Source organism: Mauremys reevesii, linkage group 11 (assembly GCF_016161935.1).
Source record: "Mauremys reevesii isolate NIE-2019 linkage group 11, ASM1616193v1, whole genome shotgun sequence".
Classification (NCBI taxonomy): domain Eukaryota; kingdom Metazoa; phylum Chordata; order Testudines; family Geoemydidae; genus Mauremys; species Mauremys reevesii.
The window spans coordinates 41,343,817-41,367,805 of NC_052633.1; the positions used below are offsets into that span (position 1 = coordinate 41,343,817).

Below are 23,989 nucleotides of genomic sequence, written 5' to 3' on the forward strand. Positions count from 1 at the left end.
GGACACCCCTTCTGAGGTTCAGGGGCAGTGGTCTGGTGATAAGCCTAATGCCCATTGCCCTGACTCACAGCACCTGGGGAAGGGAGAGTGTTGAGATTTCTACAGGGGTGAACGTGGAGATTTTGTATCACTTCTGTAACAAGTCCACACATTCCTTATACTATAGCATGTAATGAGTACTGTTGATGGCGCAAGAAACCTACCCTTCAGTTTGGAATGCATCTCCTAATGCGGTTATATTATTCCTGGGAACTCCATTACTAACCTATATATCCTTATTGCAGTAGTGCTATCTAGGATATGGCCTTGTTGATGGATGAGATTTCTGGTGGGGTGAAAAATGACTTGGTTCATATAATGACAGTGTAATAGGAATATCAGTATTGGGAAATACTTCATTAATGTAGGTGCCCAAAATGTACTAGGCACTGTACAGAGGTATTGGAAACAAGAGCTTATGATATAAAGATGGGTAAAAGTGGAGTATAAGATACAAGCAACTAGTTAAGGTGGTGATTGGAATACATCTTAGTTCCATTGCTTTTTTGCAATTATATAAGAATTGCCCCTTAATGTACTATTGTCTTTATTTAATAAGAATGACTTAAGTTCCTCCACAATCCTTGACATTGGCCATTGAAAAGGCTGGGAAATTGTTTTGTCCTGTGCAATAGGAATCTTAGCTATGTCTTCTGTTGTTTCTGATGTCTTGTTAAGGACTATTTTTTGTCTTCTGTACTACTAGAACATATTCTGTACTAAACATAGGATGACATAAATTACATAGCAGAATTTCAAATCGGACAAACTATATGAGAGCTGTGGTGTTGGTTTGCTTATTGACGTGTTTTCAGAGGCATAATTGTTTTCTGTAAACCTCAGGTGAGTCTTCTGTGTGTAGAATATATTCCTTTGGTAGTTTTGCACTGACGTATCTTTATTTCCAATCGGTACCAATAGGAAGCATGACCCTAAATCACCAATACTAGTTCAGGATTCATCCCTGCTATATAAGCCGGGGGGATGTCTCATAGTGTGTGTGTGTGTGTGTGTGTTCTTTAAACTAGGAGGAAGGGAAAAAATAAAACCAAAGGAGAAAACCTCTCTTCCACCGTAGATGTGTGTGATGACTGGACTTCTCTCCATCACTTGTAGGAAAGCTATCTCATCTCATACTTTTGGAGAGGCTATAACTAGGTGGAGTAAATAGAAGCTAGTCCTTGCTGGGAGTACTAAGGCAGCAAAGTCAGACATTATGCCATTGGGAGAGGAGGAATGACACTTTGCTTTTTCCCTCCACTCTTCTATCATGGAGCGGAGGAAGATGGAAAGGTAAAAGGTGACTATTACACTCCATGGGAATTAATTGAAGTCACTGACTTGAATCATTTATATGAACAAGCAGGAAACCTTGTTTTAAATGTATTGTAATACTGTTCTGCAATTGTACTTAGTTGCTTTCCTAAAGAAAAGGTTTATTCTGATTGGTAGATATAACCATTAAAATATGTTGGCTTACAACTAAATACAGCCTTTGCACAATTTGGTGGTACTTTTTTGCTAACCAGGACAATACTATATCCATACACACTTATTTAAGCAATTAACTTACCCTAATTCAGATTCTTAACCATTTTCTAACATAATACAAATGTATAAGTTAATGGTGTAAAAGTTTAGTTAAAAAATTCTTGTAATTTGAGGCAAGCTCTACTTGGATGCAAACTTAAAATGAAAAATGTACAAACCCAGCATTTTAACTTTATTAGTGAAAACACCTTTAAATAATTTTAAATGCAAAACTTGTTTAGAAAAAAAAGTATTATTATCTGTAACTAAGGTTGCCAGGCATCTGGTTTTTGACTGGAATGCCCGGTTGAAAGGGGACCCTGGTGGCTCCGGTCAGCAGAGCTGACCAGGCTGCTAAAAGTCCAGTTGACTGCAGTGGGGTAGGCAGGCTCTGTATTGCTCCTGGGAGGTGGATGGCATGTCCCTCTGGCTCCTAGGTGGAGGGGCAGCCAGAGGGGCTCCATGTGCTGGCCCACCTGCAGATGCTGCCCTGAGCCCTGGGAATTGCAGCCAATGGGAGCTGTGGGGACGGTGCCTGTGATGAGGGCAGCGTGTGGAGTCCCCTGGCTGCCCCTCCATCTAGGAGCCGGAGAAACATGCTGCCTGGGAGCTGCGCAGACTTCCTCCGTCCCCAGGAAATGCCGGGACTGCCTGAGGTCAGTGCCTCCTGGAGTCTGCACCCCTGCCTCATCCCTGAGGCCCTCCCATACCCTGAATTCCTCAGCCCCAGCCTGGAGCCCTCTCCTACATCCTGAGCCCACACCCCTAGCCGGAACCCTCACCCCATCCCAACCCCTGCCCCAGCCCGGTGAAAATGAACAAGTGAGTGAGGTGTCGGAGAGCCAGTGGAAGAGGGGATGGAGTGAGCGGGGCGGGGGGGGGGGGGGCTTTGGGAAGGGATGGGGCAAGGGTTTTTGGTTTTCTGCGATTAGAAAATTGGCAACCCTATCTGTAACAAATTAATTGAGCTGATAGATTCTAAAATCTTGAACAATGTTTTGACTAGAAACAATTTTTTTTTTTATTCAGAGATTATAAGAGGAAAACAAACTTTTTCCTTTTCAACTGTTGGTTCAAAGTTAAAAAACAAACTTGTAATTGAACTTTGTGAAAAAACTGAAATGAAGAAAATATTCTCTCTGCATCGGTGGAAGAGGCAACTATTGTCAAAAACTAGTTTAGCATTTGAACAAACACTGGTTCCAGGTTCTTAGCCAGTGATTTCCACCAGTTCAGTAGCTTGATTTTCTTTAAAAGACCCTGGCAACAAACATCTACTACTTAATGTTTTGTAATGTAATTGAAATGATTAATAGATTACAGTACATTTTGGCCTTAACATATTTTGTCAAAATTTACTTTTTAAAATACATTTGTTTTAAAAAAGGTTATTTTTAAAAAATTGATTTTATCCACCCTGGGATTAGCATAGTGGAATGTGCTTACCACAGTCATTATTTGCTATTAGCAGAATGAAAGTGCAAAGAAACAATAGAGAGAATTGTATATGTATTGTCTTTAAAGTCAGCAATACTAAAACTCTCTCCTTTATAGTTATCTGGTGCGTAGATAATAGTTGGTACAGGATGCTGGCTTTGTGCATGGGCTTTTGCTGGAGAAGATGATGTAGTCCTAAACTTCGGGTTTGAAAACACCACTTCAAACCCGACATGGTTATGTCAGCTCTTCATTCCAAGGCAGATGCATTCCTAATGATCTTTGTAAGAATAGAGATCTGTCCAGGGTCCTTAGCCAAAAGTTTTTCTTCTCCATAATGCAGGCTGCTACTTTCTACCATAGAGGAGGCTGCATTTTAGAGGTGGTGAAATATGTAATTTCTAAAGTACATGATGCTTTTCACCCCAAGGGTTCCCAGAGTACCATAAAATACATCAACAATACCACCACTGTTTGAATGGTATAATAGAGGAGATGGATGGTTTATCTAAACTTTATATGGATGGCTGAAAAACACAACCTTGGGCATTTGGCTGAAGAATGAATATGCCTCATTTCTACTTCTGCCCTCTCCTTCCTTAAAATATTGACTTCATCTCCTGGACTAATGATGTGTTAAAAGAGCTCTAACTCTACCTCTTCCTGTACCCCTTTAACAAGAATACAATTTTAAACTAAGCAGACTCCTGCATTTGTGTTCTATAAAACAAGATACATGTGAAATGTTTAAAGGACAAGCAAAATTTCCAACACAAAGAGGGATAGAAAATGACAGAATGGGTGCAACTTACTCTTAGTGAAACACAGTATGCCAGTGTTCTATTGTCTTTTAATGTGGCTGGCACTATGAACCCTAAAACGTTTACTTGTGCCTTGGAGATGTATTTACTGATAGAACTGGGTGTATGTCAAAAGAAGTATTGTATAATGATACCTCCACTGTGATATTTCTTCCCTCTTCTCTCTTCTGTGCCGTGCCCTGCTCCCCCTCAGGTAACTGTACAGTTATGCCTTTACAGTCTGATTCTCTCAGCCCATAGGCAGACTGGTTGGTTTTCTTTTTGTTTTGTTTTTTGTTTTCCCAGTCTGACACATGCTGTAAGAACTTGTCTCTTCCAGTGAATCCCTAACAGCTATGTGGACTTGCTCAATCCTGCCTCTCTGAGTATCCACCGACTCTCCTGTTTCATGCTTTGCTAATCTTTGTGTCTTGTCTGCCCCGTCTCATCTCTCTCTCTTTTCAGTGAGGATTGACCTTCCACTCACAGTCACCTATATTTGGAATTCTTGTCTCTTTCTTATTCTTCTCATCCGCCTTCAAAAATGATTGTCACTTCTTTGAATCTTACTATTTCTATATCTCCTTTACCTTTTATGAATAATTCCCTTCTTACTATGTTCTGTAATACAATATTGGATGGATGCTATATAAAATCAAATTGTGTTCTGTAACTGAGAGGCAGCATGATGCCAGATTGACTCATGGCACTTCAGTAGATTATCAGGGGCACAAATTTTTGATGTGTTGCATGTGAGACCATGATGCATTATTCATCCTGAAGGTACAGCCACTTCAAGCAAATATACTGATGTTGGTGTCAACACAATGGCTGGTTGCATCATCGTAGTACCACTGCCCTTGCAGTGATGTGGTAGGTATAGAAATGAGGTTCACGTACAGTACTCTTCAACGTAAAAAAAAAACTCCTTTGATACTGATCCATAAAACTCATTTTACCTAGGATAGGATTTATTGCAGAGTGAATAAGGGCTGTTTTGGGCAAAATGTCATGGCCAACTGGGTCAGGCAGTTCATACTTCTACCGCTCTGGGCCCCTTGTGCAGGAGAAGTAAGCTGTTGAGAAAGAAGGCAGGGAGCGAGAAGAACGGTGTGTAGGAAGACCGCATAACTGGGGGTGTTCCTTGAGATACTTGGCAGTGCAAGCACAAAAATGAAAATAGTGAGTATGGGGAGAGAACACTAAGGTTGGGGGATTAAAGGGGTGGCCAACTCTGTGAGTCAGAGTGAGTAGATCTAAAGGCAAGGATGCCAGTTTTAATAGGAAGGAGCAAAGGTGAGGAGGAAAGCAGAGTGCTATGTCAAAGGCTAAATGGGTAGATGAAGAAAATAGTTTATTATAAACTTGTGTTACACTGACCACCCAGAGGTCTCAATCAGGATCATAGCCCCGGTGGGCTAGGCACTGTACAAAGGCACAGCCAATACTTGCCCAAAGAGCATATTACCCCCTTATTGGGTTTCCCCACAAGGACAACAGTGATGGGAGCATGTAATTACATAGAATAGCTCCCTACATAGTCAGATGGCTTAGTCATTAAATCTCTTAATTTTGAAGGTTAGTGAAATGATGGGAGAGTAAGCAAGGCTAAAGGAGAGCAAATGGACAGAAGCAAAACTTAGCTGTGCGTGGAAGAAACAGAGCAGTGTTGGTAAAGTCATATCAAATGGTAGCAATTCGGTAAGGGAGTTGGACCAAAACTGGGGCTTGAATGAGGCTGTTAGTGAGCAGTGAAACTTGAAGGGTCATTAAGGTGGAAACTGAAGTTGTCATCAGTCTCCCCTTTCCCTTCTAAGAAAGGTGAGAGACTTTGGGGGTGAGTTGGTAGGAGAGGCAGGAGCTGCCCTAGCCATCTTGTTGGCTCAGTTGGGAAAGATTTTCTGCCTCCTTTCCAAAAGGCGGAGCCATGCTGTGCTCTTCCCCCCCCCCCCCCAAAAAAAATGGCTGGCCAACCAGAGCTGAGATTTTTCTTTTCTTTCTTTTATTATAATAATTAAGAAAAGTCAGGCAGGACAGTGGCCAGGCGGCCTGTAGAAGATGGCATCCAGGGCAACAGACCTGCTCGCTCGCCTGCCCCAGAAGCGGCACTGAGATTAGGAAGAACATGGGGGAGAAAGGAAGGCTGTGCTAGAGTTGCAACATGGAGGGAGAACAGGAACCTGGGCAAAAGTCAAAAATCTGAAGTCTGACCCAGAAAATGTTTGCAACAGCAAAATACTGAAAAGTTTTGGGAGTATTTCCACCCTCAGAGCAAGGTGAAAATGATAGGTAAGATGAAGAGGCCTGCATTACAACTGGAACCACTGAGTCAGGAATGAGAGGCCAAGGTGAGACCCATGACAGAAGCTGAGACACTGGGAGAGACCCAGGTTCAGGTGTCTACAGGAACTGAGATAGAAGTCATGGAAACTGGCAACTTCAGTGGGAAAAAGACAAAGGAAGGCCAATATACTGGATTGTCAGGATTAGTTGTCAGTTTGCAGAGGAGAGGACAGGCATTTGGGTTAGAAGGAGGTGTCACCAGAGATGACAGAGAGGCAAGGAATGATGTGGAAAGAAGTGACTATTTCCATGCAACAATATCTTTCCATCATAGATGGGATGCAGCTGAAACTTTGGAATGCAAATTTGAGGTTGCATTACTAGAAGAGGTAATGCAAGGCATTGGTCTGAGGCATTGCAAACTTCTGTTATATGAAGATGTCTGTCTGACAAGACTAATGAGCTCTGGGCTAAAGTCTATTCCAATTTTCCATGTATGTAAGGCTGATGCAGTTATTATAAAGTCTCTACCCATCTCTTCCTAAAAATATTGCTGTTTAGCACAGCACTTTGAGATCATTGGAAAGTGTTAGTGCAAAGAATTGTCCATTTGATTCTTTAGCTTTCTGTTACGCTTGTCTCAGCTTCTTAAGTTTCACGCAGCACTGTGTTGAGTCCCTGTTGTGGCCTCTGTCCTGGAGATTTTTTTTTCAAATGTTTTGGCATTTCGTCTATTGGAACTGAGTTCTGATAGAACAGATTCATCTCCCCATACAGAGCTCAGATTCAGTATCTCCCGTACAGTCCATGCTGGAGCTCTTTTTTTGATTCTGGGACTGCATGGTCACCTGTGCTGATCAGCTCTCCACGCTGTGCAAACAAGAAATGAAATTCAAAAGTTTGCTGGGCTTTTCCTGTCTACCTGGCCAGTGCATCCGAGTTCAGATTGCTGTCCAGAGCGGTCACAATGGTGCACTGTGGGATAGCTCCCGGAGGCCAATACCATCAAATTGCGGCCACACTAACCGTAATTTGAAATGGCAATACCGATTTTGAGCGCTACTCCCCTCGTCCGGGAGGAGTACAGATATCGATATTAAGAGCCCTTTATATTGAAATAAAGGGCTTCGTTGTGTGGACGGGTGCAAGGTTAATTCGGTGTAACGCTGCTAAATTCGAGATAAACTCGTAGTGTAGACCAGGCCTAAGACAAGGGACTAATCTATGCCTTCCCAGCCTGTGTGGTTCTGTTTTACTTTGTCTTTGAGTGCTCCTCCTGCCTCTGCTCAGTCTTTCCCAGGAGTAGTAGCAGCATCTTACAATTGATTCTGGATGGGCTTATAGCTGGATTCTGAATAGCAGAAGTGAAACTGATAAGAATCTTGTTAATCTTACTCTGCTTGGCAAAACTCCTGCGCAGCAGTAGAGACATGTGACCTGAGTAGTCTGTCTCCAACCTCCAGCACAGCATTAGCTTGTACTAGTGTTCTCATTTGGAAGGCTGTCTCTGCAGCCCAGGAGGGCTAGAATCTTAACTTTTGATTTCTACTCCCTCAGCTTTGCAGATGATTTCCTGCTTTCTCTTCCTATTCCCTTCCGGTGATTTAAGATTGCTCTTTAGTGGTCCTCTTGCTCTTCCCCTCCCCATCCCACACGTTGGGTGCGATATCCTCTTGCAGGAGTATTCCTGGCCCCGCCTTGGATTTCGAGCATTTTAGAGACCTACACCTGTGTGACACACCTTACAGAGCTCTTCCCTAGTCAGTGAATGAACATGAATGATTTTTTTAAAATAGCATTTTCACATTCAGTATACAAATCATTTTGACATACGCATCCTGCATGCATTTCTGATGCCTTTCATGCACATCATTGGAGCAGTTTTGCTTTAATTGATAAGTAGAAATAGCAAACTCCCAAATATTGTGCATGTTTATTTTGCTACTGCAAAATTTCTAAATTAGACTTCAGATGTTTACTATTTGAATCTTATCCATATCATTTGATGTAAACAACTTTTTTACTACAGACATGTTGAGGTGTGATGTTTTGGGACTGTTTTGCACTTCTCCTCCTCCTCATATCTTTGAAAAGGTCAACTGAAATTATCCACAAGGAAACTGAGGTTCTGGCTTGAAAGTTTAGGTCTGGAACACAATAACCTCTTATCTCTAATAGGGAGGGTTTTTCGAAGTTGCTGAGACAAAATACACTCGTCCAAAAATTTAGCTTTGGAGTAGTCTTTAAATTGTGATGTAGTAAGCATAACTATATTTCATGGTCAATTTCTTGTCTTCTACATTCCAGATTGAGAGAGTCTGCCTCAAAGATACTAACAGAGTATTTGGTTTAGGGCTTTTCTGTTTCTAAATTCTGCAAGGAATTTTTAAATTTTTTTTTGTAGAGCACTGAATTTAGAGTGAAACTTAACATTTCTGACAAAAATAGGTAGGAGGAAGTGGTGGTGTCCAATGGTTAATATAAGTGACTAGGTGTCCAGCCTCCTGGATTTTGTTTCTGGCCATACTACTGACTCAAGCAATTTAAGCAATCCCTGCTTCCATTTTTCTAGCTGTGAAATAGAAAATATGGTGGTGGGGGTAAGCAAGTGTTAAATGCTTTAATTGAAATATTTATGTATTTAAAGGTTGAGGGAATTGGCTAGCACGTTCCAAAGGAATAGACTAGAGCTCAGTTAACTCCAGAGCACAAGACTTCACTATTATGATTTTAATACATATGAATATCTTTTTTTGTCTTAGAATGCTGATGTGATGCAGTCCGAAGAGAACCCTCTCTTCTTAACTTTCAAATTTCAGGTCTCAAAAAGAATCTGATGCATGTATAAATGTTGTTATAAGTACAAAATGTTGGTCTTGTGGTTGGTGATCACCATGGTGTAGCGTTACTTCCTCTTACGTCATATTGTTGGGAATAAACGTCCCATTTGCAGTGTTTGTTTGCTTTTTACTAGGTGCCAGCAAAAGTGAGACACAGGCTTGCATTCTTCTCCTGTGGGGGGCAGGGAGAAGGAAATGTATTGAAGATTGATGTTGGCTTGTCTGCACTTATACCACCTCCTGTAGCGCTTTACTGAAGACGCTACCTGTGCCGATGGGGAAAAGCTTTTGTTGGCGTAGGTACTCCACCTCCCCAAGAGATGGTAGCTATGATGATAGGAGAAGCCCTCTACGGTGTAGTGCTCTCTATACCAGGAGTTAGGTCGGTATAAATGCATTGCTCATGGATGTGGATTTTCTACCCCTGTGCAACATAGTTATACTGACATGAGTTTGTAGTGTCAACCAGGGCTGAGGGACAGGTTGTCTTTAATTAATTGAAAACCTAGTTTTAATTACAAATACTGATCAAAACAGTATCCTACTTCCTGTTGATGGCTCCTTGTTTGACAGGCACACTCAGATTTTCACATATCTGTGTTTCACTTAAGAAAAATGCCAAAGATGTAGAAGAATTAGATTCAGAGGTGTAGGGAGAGGGGGATGACTTGTAGGAGTTGTTTCTTTTGCCAAGTGTAGGATTTAGATGTATATCTGTGACTAATTTATACTTCTTTAGAACCATGGATTTCCCTTGACTACCATACATAAGGTTTGATTTTTAAGCTTAGCTTTGCTGACTGTGGTAGAAGCTATATGGAATCTTAACTTACTGAGATTTGGAATTATATTTGCTACAGAGTTCATTAATATATTGGACTGCAAATGCTCTTAAAAGTAGATTGTAATTGACCTAGGTTGTACAAAGGTGGAAAAGTTTCTATTTTGCATTCTCTAAGATTCATACTTTCCAATATGTTTTACATGCACATCATATTTGAAAGAATTTCAGACATGGGAGCAATTTTCCTGGTATTTAATGCAAAAAACTAAGTTAAGAGAACACTTAAGGTTACCCATTTAATTGCTCATAATCCAGAAAACAGTACAGCTGCAGTTGTATGTGTAACTTTAACATGTTCTTTGAGCTGATTCCCAATGTAAATTACAGGAAACTCTGTTGAACTCAGTGGACTTAAACCAATATTAAAATGGTATAAGCAAAGTCAGTCAAGCCCAGAATCTTAATTAAAAGATCTCACTAATTCTGAAATAATAAAATTATATATATCCTAAATCCTGCTCTCACTCTCTCTTTTAGAGGAAGAGCAAATACTGGGCCCATAGCCTGATGTCTTCTACAACTTCCTTGCCTACTGTATGCAGATCTTGTCCAGCTCTGCCATTTCATCCTCCCCCAACTGATAGATGCAACCTTTTTCTTCACAAACAGCTAAAACTTTCCAGTGCTGTCATCACTACCTGTTTTGACTTCTGTAACTTCCCTGGTGTGGCTTCCCAAACATCTACGTCACCCTCATTCAGTACATTGAAAACACAGCAAGTGGGTCCATTGGTGGTCTATAAGTGGGGTGGGATAGGAAGGTGGTCACAATAAGTCTGATAGTATAGTTCTTTGCATTACATCAATGTTGCCAGAGATCACTTGCTCTCTAACAGCTTCCAGTGTAGATCTTGGGCCGACTAGCTTAAGATTTCTAATACTTTTTTGGGGGTTTTTTGGGTTTTGGTTTTTTTACAGCCACTTCTGTATTTATTCACTCCTATTTTAAAAAAAAATCCCACAATGCCATCTTTTTGGTGTTTTGTATTAAATAGTCCATCATGAAAACCATAGGGTTTAATGCCAGACGGGACCACTAGGTCATCTGGTCTGACCTACTGTATATTGCAGGCCATTACATTTCACCCAGTTATCCTATATTGATCCTAATAACTTGTTCTTGGATAAGGCATATTCTTGATTTTGAAGACTTGGAGACTCCACCACTTCCAATGACTGATAACACTGCAGGGAAAATTTGTGCCTAATTTCTAATTTGAATATGTCTCGCTTCAGCTTCCTGCCACTGGTTCTTGTTAAGCCTTTCTCCCCAGGTGAAAGAGCTCTTTAGAACCCTAGTGTCTCTGACTCTTGTGACAGCTGTGACTAACAAATGTCTAATTTCCTCAGAAGCAAGGCAAGTAGTTTTTATGGTAGAGTAGTTGCATAGTATTGCAACATTCACAGATAGAGGGAAAGAAGACTACTTTACCAGCTAAGAATGGGCTTAGCTTCTGTATTCTCCTTTTGTTTGTTTTTTGGTCACTACCCAAATAACTTGTTTTTTTGTGATGTGCAGTTGTTTCATGTTAGACTAGGTGACTTCCTAGTCCCATGTGCTTTTGGGGGAACAGAATGTGTGCAGTTCGCTATCCTATTCTGCAGACTTTTATAGGGGCTGGCAGCAGGGGAGTTGTGACACGATTGCAATGTTCCTTGGTGAAAGTGGAAAATATCTTAGTTCTGTAATCTCTTATCGCTTAATAAATATCAGACGTGGCTAATCTTCATCATAATTCTCGACGATGGTGCCTGGAAATAATGACTCTCTTCTGCAGTTGAGGGATAGAACCTTCGTCTTTTCTAATTTTGGTGAATGTAGGGGTTTTTTATTGCTGATCCATTTTTCTTTTCCTCTCCTCTAAGAATGGTGAATTTTTGTCTAATACCCACACTTCCCATCAGATGTTTCTGCCACTCTTCTGTCCTTATAGCACATGCTTGTTTAAAACATTAGAAACTCCTCATGAAGGGTTTTTTTAACAGTATTTTAGTGATGGAGAGAGGGATGCATGTTCCTTATCTAGGACTGTAGTGGGATTAAGAGAATATTTAATTAGAATATTTCAAATTTGAACTCATTAGGGTTCTTCTGGATTGCATATATAGAAAATAGAGCATAGTATTATTGCTAAATTGCAGAGATTTGTCTAACACATTCTTCACTCAGCTATGTAAAAGCAAAAATTAATCACTCAGTGGTGTCACTTTTTCATGGCAATTGACATTTGGAATTATTGCAAGTAGGAATTATCTCATCTCAATTGCTTCCATATGGCCATTCTGAAGCTACTCTGTCACTTGAAATGTTTGTGTTTTGATCTATTGCATGAATCTATAAAAGAGAAATCAGGAGTTTTCTGTCAAGGTGCTTAAACTTTTATATAGGATTTTTAGAGATGGGGTCATTTTGGTCTACATGTAAAGTCCAGAACTTGACTTATATCTATTGTAGAAGGAAATGGGTAACTAAAATTGAAAGCACTCCTATGTATGATAGGACTGAAAAAAAGTCCTGAACAAGGATTCTTTGACTACATTCAGCTTCTTATTTCTTTAAATTGGAGTTACCTACCAAATGGGCTCTTTGTGTTTTGAGCATCACAATCATTAGCTGGATGTGTGACACAATAAGGTACTGAATAACTTCTAGTACATTAACATTTCCATAGTTATTCCACAATCAGTTGGAGGACTAGACAGTTTCTAACAGTGATGTGACCATTAGAACTTACAGAGCAAATACATTTTATGAACCTGATTTGAACTTGAGCCAGCCTACATTTGCACAGGCACAATCTCTGACCAGAGTCACTTGGGTTTACTAATGATTTGCAAACAATCCTTTGGACACAGAGTATTCATATTGCACTTGCAGGTGGGGGTATGTGGATGTGATAGGGTCAGGGGAGAGAGAATAGTGTACATGAGTCGAATTTTGAAAAGAGGGATCTGTAAACTGAGACAGGGTAACTAAAAATATTTAAGAAGTCAAAGTGCATCTCCTCCATCTCTACAGATTTTGCTCAGCCTGTGAAAAACAGTAGTTCATCTGACTGTAATATAATCTGATATTGAAGGAAAATTTTCAGAGATGCATAATGTCACTGATACGGTCTGGCTGCATGTGGATTTTTTTTTTATGATAACCGTAACCAATTAAAATCCAATGGGCAGTATCACTTCTCTAGTGCAGTGCTTTTCAACCTTGTTTCATTTGCAGGCCCCTAAAAAATTTCAGATGGAGGTGTGGACCCCTTTGGAAACTTTAAACATAGTCTGCAGACCCCCTGCAGGGTTAAAACATCCTAAATAAATTGTATGTGTTTACAATTTGCCAGTTTTGCCAAAAATTCCAGTACCTTCCTAGTGGCTAATAGGCATACACACATGAATACACAACACATCATTCCTCAACAGACTTGCATGTACGCTCCTCTCTCTCACCCCCTGTGCATTCACTTATTTCTGTTCTCACACACCACCCTGCCATTCATTTACTCCCCAGGGGTCAGGAATACACACCAAGGCTCTGTCACTTCCTGTGATAAATGGAGGGGGAGGGGTAGCTCCCTTTTATGGACACCTAGCCAGCCAGTTAGCTATGAAGTCCCTCTTGGTGGCTTTTCTCTGCTTGCTTTACCTGTAAAGGGTTAACAAAGTCTCCCAGGTAAAAGAAAGGGAGTGGACACCTGACCAATAGAGCCAATGGGAAGGCTAGAACTCTTTAAAACTGGGAGGGAAAAGCTTTCCCTTGTCTGAAGAGACAGGGGTAGCAGGAATGCTGTGTAAAGTTTGAACCAGGTATGAACAATTTATCTTCCATACCTAGAAGGATTCACTGGGACAGGGAATGTTTAGATAGACACAGTCAGGTTTATTTCTTTATTTTGGCTTGTGCATTTCCTCTGTGCTAAACTCAGGTATTTTTGTTTTCTTTTGTAATGTTAAGCTGGACCCCAGGGAGCCATTCCTGGTGTTTTAACCCCTTTTCAGTTGCTTTATAACATGTAGCCATAGCCTGATTTTCCAGATGTTTCCTTTCTTCTTTTTAATAAAATTTACTTTAAAAAAAAAAAAAAAACCTGGTTGGTTTTGTGTCTTAAAAGGTCTGTGCATATGTTTTTCAGTTAGCTGGTGGCAACAGCTGGGTTTCCCTTTTGTTTGTTTTCTTTCTCGGCTTCCCCGAGGGGCTTCAGGGAAGTGAGTTTTTTCCGGGGTTCCCAAGAGGCAGTTTTTCACTTGAGTGGTGGCAGCGTTTACCAAGCCAAGGTCAGAGAAAAGCTGTAACCTTGGGAGTTTAATACAAGCCTGGAGTGGCCAGTATTAATTTTTAGAGTCGATGCAGGCCCCCACCTTCTGCACTCGAAGTGCCAGAGTGGGGAATCAGCCTTGATGCTTTCTCATTCATTCACCCAGGGTTTAATTATTTTTCCTGCCCCTGCTGAAGTCATCAATTCTTTTTCCTCCCTCTTTCTGTCCCCTCAAACTTTAAAATGAATCCATCTCAGTCCGTGTCAGTATCCCCTCCATTCCCATTTGATGACAATTAAAACAGACATTTAGAAAGAGTGTTAAGCAGTTAATCCTGTCTTGTGCTGCCATCCGTCACTGTGGTATCTGAGCTTGTTACACAACTCATAAAAAGTTGAATTGAAGCAAAATGACAGCCCATTCCTCCCTTTAGCCAGGTGGTTCCTTTAGGGCTCCATACTGTGCATTCCACACTCCTCCAGCTTTCAGCATTTTTAAGTGTTCTGCCTAGTACCTTCAGTTATTTAGTTTTGTGCAGTGTAGAAAACTGAGTGAAAAGCTGTGATTATTGGTCACCATACCATGTTTTATCTATCATGAAGTGACAATAGTCACCACCTTCCTGAAGAAGAGCAAGTGTTGAGTTGGAATATTTGCATTGAGTTAGAATTGAAGATTCAGTGATTTTATTTGTAAGTGTCTTTATATATGAAAGCCAGCTCTTGTAAAAACACTAGTATTTGTCAAGGATTTATTAAGCCTAATTTGATAACTTCATTAAAGCTAATCTAAATCTGATGCAAACAGATCTAGCTTTTTAAACTCCTATTTGGGTTCTGTGTAAAATCAGCCTTAAAGTCTCAGCCTGCTGTTTGCAGGGAGTAGGGCACTCGATCTGCAAAGCCATCAACGTCTCCTGAACTTGTGTTTTCATTTAATTTAGCCTTTGTTAGCAAAGAAGTCCTTGAAATGCAAACTGAGCGCAATCGATGCCTGTGTCAGGTGGATGATAGCAGCTGTTGCCATAATAGGGTCAGGCCTTGTGAAGCAAGCAGAAGAGCAGCTGCAGTGGCCCACACTGAATCCTCTGAGCCCAGAGGAGAAGTGACAATTAGCATCTCCTCCAGGCTCTGCCTCCACAGAGCCAGACCTGTTTCTAATCCTTCCTCATGGCCAGCAGACACCAGGCACAGAGCTCTCCTGTAGTTCCCACATCAGCAGGCAGTAGCCTCTTTCTGAGGAAGGAGAAGAGAAGATACATGCTCCTTAATCTAATGCACCTTCAGGGAGGGCCTAGGATCCCGGTATAGCCCTCTTGGGGTGCTGGCATGTACAAGGTGCACAAAGGGGCATGCAAGGTCCCGAAAGAGAAATAAGCGTTTCATTCAAGATAACTTTGGAGTGATCAGTAGGTCTACCAGCAGGTGTGACAAGACTTTCAACATTGACCCTTTTACGTGTGAGTGAAAGTGCCTCCATGGTCAAGAAGATCCCTAGGGCCTCCAAATGGTTACGGACATGATGTGGCAAGTGGAGAAGTGAGGCACCTGCCATCAGAGAACAGGTGCTGATATGACCTCTGGAACTTGCAAAAGATGCTGCTGAAAGCCAATAGTTTGGTGGGACAGGGCATAGAACTGTCTTGTTTCACTGTAAATTATGCAAGTGACCAGTGGCAATTTGAAAACTCTCCATTCGACACCTCAGTGAGTCCCTGTGCCGACCAAAGCCGTCATGAGGGAACTTGCCCTCTCCTAACCCTTTTCACCTCCCCTTCTAACAGTGGAAGAAAATCACTCTGGACTTGTCTACATGGGGACATTCATGAAAGTAAATTTAACTAAAAGGTATCATTGGGATTTAAAGTAGTTCAGTTAAACTGCATTAAACCCCTGTGTGGACACTCTTTCAGAACTAGGGCAGGTCTGTGCTTAAAATGCTGCATCGGCACAGCTGTGTCATAGCACTTAAATGAAGACGCTCCTATGCTGATGGGAGAGCTTCTCCCATTGGTGTAGTTAATGAACGTTTGCAAGATGGGAAAAGCCCTCCTGCTGACACATCCCCCTCTGTAAACAGTGCTAGGTCAGTATAACTATGTTGCTCAGTGGTGTGGATTTTTCACACCCTTGAGTGACATAGTTATACTGATATAGGTGTGTAGTATAGACCTGGCCTTGGTGTCCAGACAGGAGTTTAATGCAGTTTAACTAAGCCACTTTAAATTCCCACCTGTTTGGGGCTTGCCTACACAGTGCAGTGCACTCTATAGAGGTGTAAATTGTAGTGCACGGTAACATTGCAATCTAAGTGCCCTGTGTAGAGCCTGCTGGCATGAGCTAAAAGGTACCCAGTGCTCATTGATGTAGTCACCAGGGCTGGCTCCAGGTTTTGGGCTGCTTGGGGCGGCAGGGGAAAAAAAAAAAAAAGCCGCGGCAGTGCGATTGCTCCACTCTTTGGTGGCTAGTCCCTCTCAGAGCAAAGGACCCGGACGTGCCTCCCCAAAAGCGGCCGGAGTGCCACCCCTTGGTATTGGCCGCCCCAAGCACCTGCTGCTTTATCTGGTGCCTGGAGCCGGACCTGGTAGTCACATATGAAATGAGACTACGTAATCTGCTAGGTGCTGAACTGTCTTGATGAGCTGGCCATATAGCATCTAAACACTGTGAGGGCGCTGTGCCTCTCCCTGAAAATGGAAAGGAAACTAAAAATAGTTAGCAGAAATGGCGGTGGATTTGTTTTATTCTAAACACAGAAGGCCACCTGAGCAGTTGTCACTATATATCATGGATGACTTTTGTCTCTGGCATGCTGCTGAAGGAGACCACAAGTGGTCAGTGGCTGGTAATTTTGGTTTGTGCTGGAAACGGTGATATAAGAAGTTCTTAAACTGGACTTCAAAGAAAGTTCCTTAAGGAACTTGCATCAAATACTAGTTCAGTAGGCACAGGGCAGGAGAAGTCTTCTAATCATGCATAATGCAGAGGATTGGATTGGAGTTGTGGGGGGGCCTCCAAACAATCACTGTATACTCTTGGGATCCAATCCTGCAAAGACTTAAACTAAGCACATGCTTTATACACATGACTAGTTCTGGTGAAATCAATGATATAATTCCCATAGCTAAGCACATTACATGCATAAATCTTTACAGGATTAAGACCTGGGTCTATAACTGGGAACAACAAACGTGGATATCATGCTCCCTAATTTTTTCTCAGCAAGTTTAAAGAGAGAAACAACTAAATCAAATTCAGGTTTAAATTAGAGTAAATGGTGGATTCTCTCTAACTTGAAATCTTTAAGTCATGGTTTGAGGACTTCAGTAATTCAGCCAGAGGTTATGGGTCTATTTCTGGAGTGGGTGGGTGAGGTTTTGTGGCCTGTGATGTGCAGGAGGTCAGACTAGATGATCACAGTGGTCCCTTCTGCCCTTGAAGCCTATGAGAAAAGGGAGGGGAGAGTGAGTAGCACCCAAGAGGGGTGGGGGGAGGGAGGAGGGAGTAGTTGGAGGTGGTAGGGGTAGATGGGTGCTCTTGAGTTGTCAGCATCCAATAAAACTGGTCATATCCTGGTCCCAGTGTAGTCAGTGGGAGTTGTGCTGCTGACATTAGTGGGGCCAGGATTTTACCCTTGGAATCTTCACCTAGCAGGAAAGTGCAGATTTGGGTAGCTTCCCTCACTACAAATTAAGTAAATTCCTGGCATAGGGAAAGCTACATAAAGGGCAAGCTTTTTCTTTAGTTCCTGTAGCCTGGTTTCATTCTGCAGCAAGTCTTCCAGTACGTAGCTGAAATATAATGACACACATTGTGTACTGATGTTCATTGAAAAAAAATTAACAAAAAGCTATCAGAAACTTGGCCTTTGTGGGTTGGCCTTTCGTTTCCTGGGGTGTCTATTTAATATCACTTAATTCTTCTGCTGGATGCCATTGCAGGAACAGCTTAAAGACATGTTTTTTTTCCCCCAAGTTGACAGAGCAGATTGCAACAATATTTGTCAAAGGCCACATCCTGCAAAAGCACTTCTGACTTGTCCTGTTGCAGGTTTTTGTTTTTGTTTTTTTGAGATCAGCTTTATTTTGTAACCAAGTAGATGCACTGAGCTAAAAGCTTTTGTTTTGAAGCATGATGTGAACAAAATTATACCAATAAACAATACATCTAAATAAGTAAACAAACATCATTATAACATACACAGTAACTTCTAGTCATGTGGTATTGTGTCAGTTCTGTTTTCAGATAGGAGGAGGAAGTTCCCTATTGTTCTTAAGCCAGCTGGTAACTGACACCACATTTTATGGAACATAGTAACAAAAGGCTTTTGTTCACAATTTGTATTCCTCTAGAACATACCAATTTCAAAGCCTAAGTAGAACATAATGTATGAGCAGGCCAATTTGAATAGAACAATCTGGTGAGTTAAATGAGTTGGTACAAATCCATAATTTTAAATTAAAATAAAAAATGGGACTACAGGTAGTAGTTACTCAAGAGGATTACAGTTTGCAACATGAATGGACAAAATGCTCCCATCACATCTTGCTCCTCCTGTATAAGGGCTCACTCTGAGCTCTTTTTCTCTCTGAGCGGGGGTTGAAAGGAATACATTAATTTAGAAACAACTGAAATTGCAACTGAGGTGTCCACTTGAGGGCAAACAAGCCCAGAGAGCTCTTGGTAAAGGAAGCAATGGTACTGTCTAATCCTTCTGACAAAACAAAACACTTCCTGAAAACAAAATAGTGTTACTCCATGCAAAATACCATTGGTCACTTCTAATACAGTATTGCTGTGTATGAGAACTAGAAATGGTTTAGCCATGCTCAATTCAGTTGAGACTTAAGTCCAGTTTTTCTGTAGCCTAGATATGCCTAATTAGGATCCTCACAGGGAAGCAGTATTTTGTCCTAATGTGCTGCTCCCCAAAGTCAGACCTCACTATTGAGTGCTCATCCACCTCACTGTTAACAAGCAGGAACACACAGAAAACTGCAGAAGTGTTGGCGCACCCAGTTTTATTGGAATTTCCCTCAGTTCATTACATTGCATGGACAAAATCCTAAGAAGTTTGGATTGTCCTGAAACAATTGAGGGAAGTAACATTTTGTAAAAAAAAAAAAAAAATATTTTGGTTTTCTTTGTAGTAATGGAAGGTTTAAATTCTTGTTGATTTGTAACTGACATGTTCCAGGATGAGGCCCCCATCTTCTTAATTTATGTTATTTAGGTGACTCTATAGTTAGGTTGTGGTCATCCCATTTTATAAATGTGGAAGATGAGAACTGTTTCTAGAAATTAGAATTTTTTTAAAAAAATGAAGATTTTTAAAAAAAAGTGAGCCCTTTCTCACTGAGTCTGTTCATTTTTGGAATGTCCAAATTGACACACAAGTAGATGCCAACTTTCTAAACAAAAGTTATTTTCTTCAAACTTCTTAGCTACTGACTAGCACTTGATTCTTACGCATGGCACTTTTTAAAAATTAACTGTAAACTTGTGGTGTTTATGTATGTAAGCATGTATTCCAATTCTGTTCTTTTTCAGGTAGTGGTGCTACAGCAGTAGTCCAGGCAGCACTATGCAACCCCAGGCAAGAACGTGTAGCAATAAAGCGAATCAACTTAGAAAAATGCCAGACCAGTATGGATGAATTGCTTGTAAGTAAATTCAAAGAGGAAAAATGTTGGTGGGCAGCTCTTCTTTTGCCTGATCTGAGATTTTTATGTAGAAAACAGGTTAAAAAGGGTCTGGGAGACATGTGCCACTGCACTAACAAATGAACTGTATCCAGATCATCCAGTAACTATACTACCGTACAAGATCTCAAATGTGCAAAAACAAGACATGCAAAGATCGGATATTTCAGGACTGTATGTGTTGAGGCCTTTGAAAGAGCTACTCTAAGCCTTAGCCATTTCTTACAAGTGACCCTGTCTTCAGGAGTTTGAAACTTGACCATAAAAATGTTTTGAACTTCATATGTTAAGACTACTTACAAAAAGAAAGTCATGTCTAAATCAAAACTGTGTGTGTGTGTACACACTATTTGGGTTAAAAATCCCAATGAAGAATGGCAGCATTTGGTATCTTTTTAAACAAACAAAAAGCCCATTGAAGTTACAAGTTTTGGGGGGAAAAAAGTCTATATTTGGTGTTAAAATGAATTACAGCTCACTTAAGAGCATATCTTTTCACATATCAGGATTTTCATATCACAGACCTAATATGGGTTTGTGCCATTTAGCTTTAATCCAATAGACCATAACAACTGCTTTAGAAACTCTTGTTTGGATCACTGATCAAAGGAATACAGACCCCCTTTTTTTTTTTTTAAAGTGTGTTTTTATACAATAGCCACTTTAGAATAGTAGGAGTTTATCAGACTGCCATCACTGGTGCATTAACCTATCAGGTTAATTTTCAGAGTAGCAGCCGCGTTAGTCTGTATCTGCAAAAAGAATAGGAGTACTTGTGGCACCTTAGAGACTAACACATTTATTTCAGCATAAGCTTTCGTGGGCTACAGCTCACTTCTTCGGATGCGTAGAATGGAACACACAGACAGGAGATATTTATACATCTCCTGTCTGTGTGTTCCATTCTACGCATCCGAAGAAGTGAGCTGTAGCCCACGAAAGCTTATGCTGAAATAAATGTGTTAGTCTCTAAGGTGCCACAAGTACTCCTGTTCTTTTATCAGGTTAGTGAGTTACTGAGAACTCGTTTAGCAGACTTTCATAACTCTTCTTCTAGTCTTACAAGACCAATCACCATGCTATCTAGGCAGCATGACAAGAATCCAAGGATGCAAAATGATTCCAAAAGAGAGAGTGCTACTTTCTGCTTCTCAGGTTGCTGTTACTGGGAGGGGGTGTATTTATTTTCTAATGAAGAAACTTGTTGTTCTTCTTCAAATGCTGTTCCCTATGTATGTTCCACTGGTGGGGTATGCATACGCTCTGTATGCTGGTGGTTCTTCAAGATGTGTGGTCCGCAGGGCTGGCTCCAGGCATCAGCTAAGGAAGCAGGTGTTTGGGGCGGCCAATATCAAAGGGTGGCACGTCCAGCCGCTACTGCGGCGGCACATCCGGGTCTTCGGCGTCAGTTTGGCAGTGGGTCCCTCAGTCCCTGTCGGAACAAAGGACCTGTCGCCGAATTGCTACCGAACAGTGGAGCAGCGCGATTGTGCTGCCACAGCTCTTTTTTTTTTTTTTTTTTTTTTTTTTTGGCCGCTTGGGGCGGCAGAAAACCTGGAGCCGGCCCTGGTGCTCCACTACATGCCCTCCTTCCTTTCTGCTTCGGATTATTCTCTGATTTGTGGTGGAGAAGGAACTGGAGAGACAGGTGGTCCGCCCTGCCTTTTATCCCTTGGTCAGGGGCACGAGGTGATCAAGAGATACTGCTTTCAAAGTTTTCTGGCTCCAGGCTCATGGAGTGCTTGCCTACCCACAGTGGAATGCAGATAGAGACCACCTATCTTTAAGAACCTCCAGTTACTATAAGGTAAGTTAAATTTCTCTTCCAAGAGAAATTGTCTCCTTGATGTGGAAATGCCAAGCTAAAGGTGGCTTGAATTTTGCCCTTGATACTGAGGGCTTGGCTACGCTTGCAAGTTACAGTGCAATAAAGGAGCTCCGGGCCCACTAGCTCACTCCCCGTCCACACTGGCAAGGCCTGTAGAGTGCTCTCACTCTGCGGCTACAGTGCTGCTGGTACTCCACCTCAGTGAGAGGAATAACGTTTGCTGCGCCTTGGCTACAACGCTTGGGTGTCAGTTTGAACGAGGTGTTGAGTTACTGTGCTCTGATCAGACTCCGGAAATGTCCCATAATCCCCGTAAGTCAAATGGCCACTCTTGTTGTTGTTTTGAACTCCTGTAGGAATGCGGAAATGCCCTTTCAAAGCTACGTTTCAGACAGCTGGCATGCAAGCCGTTACTGTGGAATGCTGAGAGAGAGAGGCAGAGGGGAGGGGGTCTGCTGCTGTCTGAACTTACAAGACAGCATGCTGACATGCTCTCAGCCCTGCAAAAACTCTCTCTTCCCGCCCCCCCAATACACAAACACGCTCCCTGTCACACCTCAACCCCGCCCCATTTGAAAAGCACATTGCAGTCACTTGCATGCTGGGATAGCTGCCCATAATGACCACTCCCAATGCCACTGCAAGTGCCGCTTGAATGTGGCCACACCAGTGTGCTTGAAGCTGTCAGTGTGGACAGACTGCAGTGCTTTCCCTACTGTGCTCTACGAAGGCTGGTTTAACTCACAGTGCTCTACATCTGCAAGTGTAGCCATGCCTTCACACAAGTTGGGCTCAGCCATCTTCCTTCTGATAGTATATCCTGTAGCCTTGGGCTCTCCACTGCAAATGTTCTTCATCTGGTTCTTGATGGCCTTCCCCTTGGGATTATATAGTGCAGAGGTGGGCAAACTATGTCCCGGGGGCCGCATCTGTCCCTTCAGATGTTTTAAACTGGCCCATGAGCTCCTGTTGAGGAGCAGGGTCCACGGCTTGCCCCGCTCTGGCACTCCAGTCGGGGAACAGGGTTGGGGGCTTGCCCTGCTCCATGCGTGCTGTGGCTCCGCACGGCTCCTGGAAGTAGAAGCATGTCTCCCCTCCAGCTCCTACACATAGGGGCAGTCAGGGGGCTGTGCACGCTGCCCCTCACCCCAAGCACTGCCACTGCAGCTCCTATTGGCCGGGAACTGCGGCCAATGGGAGCTGTGGGGGTGGCACCTGTGGACGGGGTAGCGAGCAGAGCTGCCTGGCCATGCCTCCGCATAGGAGCCGGGGGGGGGGGGGGGAGACATGCAACTGCTTCTGGAAGCTGCTTGACATAAGTGCCACCCAGAGCCTGACCCTCTCCTGCGCCCAAACCCTCTGCCCCAGCCCTGATGCTCCTCCTGCCCTCCAAACCCCTTGGTCCCAGCCCAGAGCACTCTCCTGTATCCCCAGTCCCACCTCAGAGACTGCACCCCCAGCTGGAGCCACATACCCCTCCACACCCCAACCCCCTGACCCAGCCTGGAGGCCCTGCTCCCTGACTTGCTCATTTCTGGCTCTACCCCAGAGCCTGCATCCCCAGCCAGAGCCCTCACCCTCTCCCACACCTCAACCCCTAATTTCATGAGCATTCATGGCCCACCATACAATTTCCATACCCAGATGTGGCCCTTGGGCCAGAAGGTTTGCCCACCCCTGATACAGTGTGATGTCTCAACCAATTGTAGCTGTTTTCAAGAGGATTGTGGTAGAGGAGTTGTCTTCTGAGACAGCTTAGTTCCAATGTGTTTCGGCTCTGTAGATAATCAGAGCCTTGAACTACACCTGGGGTGCAGAAAAGACTCCACTGGAATGTAGTGTGATGTGTTAGCACATGTCTGCTACTCCACCCAACCCCTCCCCAAACTGCTATTTTAAAAAGTGCCAAGAGACTTTATTTTAAAGTAATATGAAACAATCTTACTGAAACTGGCTCTAGAGGCAACTTAGAGGGAAAGGGTTAAACAATCCCAATTTTGTCAAAAGGGATTAGTGCCTTCTCTTAAGGGCTACCTTCTTGTAAAACATTCTCTGTCAGACCTTGAGGTATCCACATGTCTGTCTGTCTCTGTCAGTGCTAAGATGTCTTGCCTGTCTGTCAAAACAGAGGCAGTTTATCTGGACTTTTGATGCCATATTGACTTCTTCCTTCCCCACACTTTTACTATATTAATGATGGTAATTCTGCCTTTATGTGCAAACAGCTTATTTCTCCTTCTGCTACTGTTCTACTTGAGCCAGAAATTCCCTCCTACACAGGGTTCCTGTGGCTACACGTGACTGTTGTCCTCCCGTGTTGACTCTTCCAAGTGCATGTTTATAATCTGTTTGAGAGTCTTTAGCCAAATACATTAAAAGGCAGAGGACCCTGATAATTGTTAGCTCTGTTCTAGCATTGTGACTTCACGGTTT

At 42.4% G+C, this 23,989-nt stretch overlaps 1 protein-coding gene across 5 annotated transcripts in view; it reads left to right on the forward strand.

Annotated features, from left to right (window-relative positions):
• The window catches only part of STK39 (serine/threonine kinase 39), a 180,347-nt gene that overhangs the window by 16,132 nt on the left and 140,226 nt on the right, over window positions 1-23,989 (forward strand). For all 5 annotated transcript variants that reach the window (XM_039495666.1, XM_039495668.1, XM_039495665.1 and 2 more), the window contains exon 2: window positions 19,577-19,689. In XM_039495666.1, coding sequence (XP_039351600.1) covers window positions 19,577-19,689 — 113 coding nt within the window. The remainder of the gene's footprint in view (window positions 1-19,576; window positions 19,690-23,989) is intronic.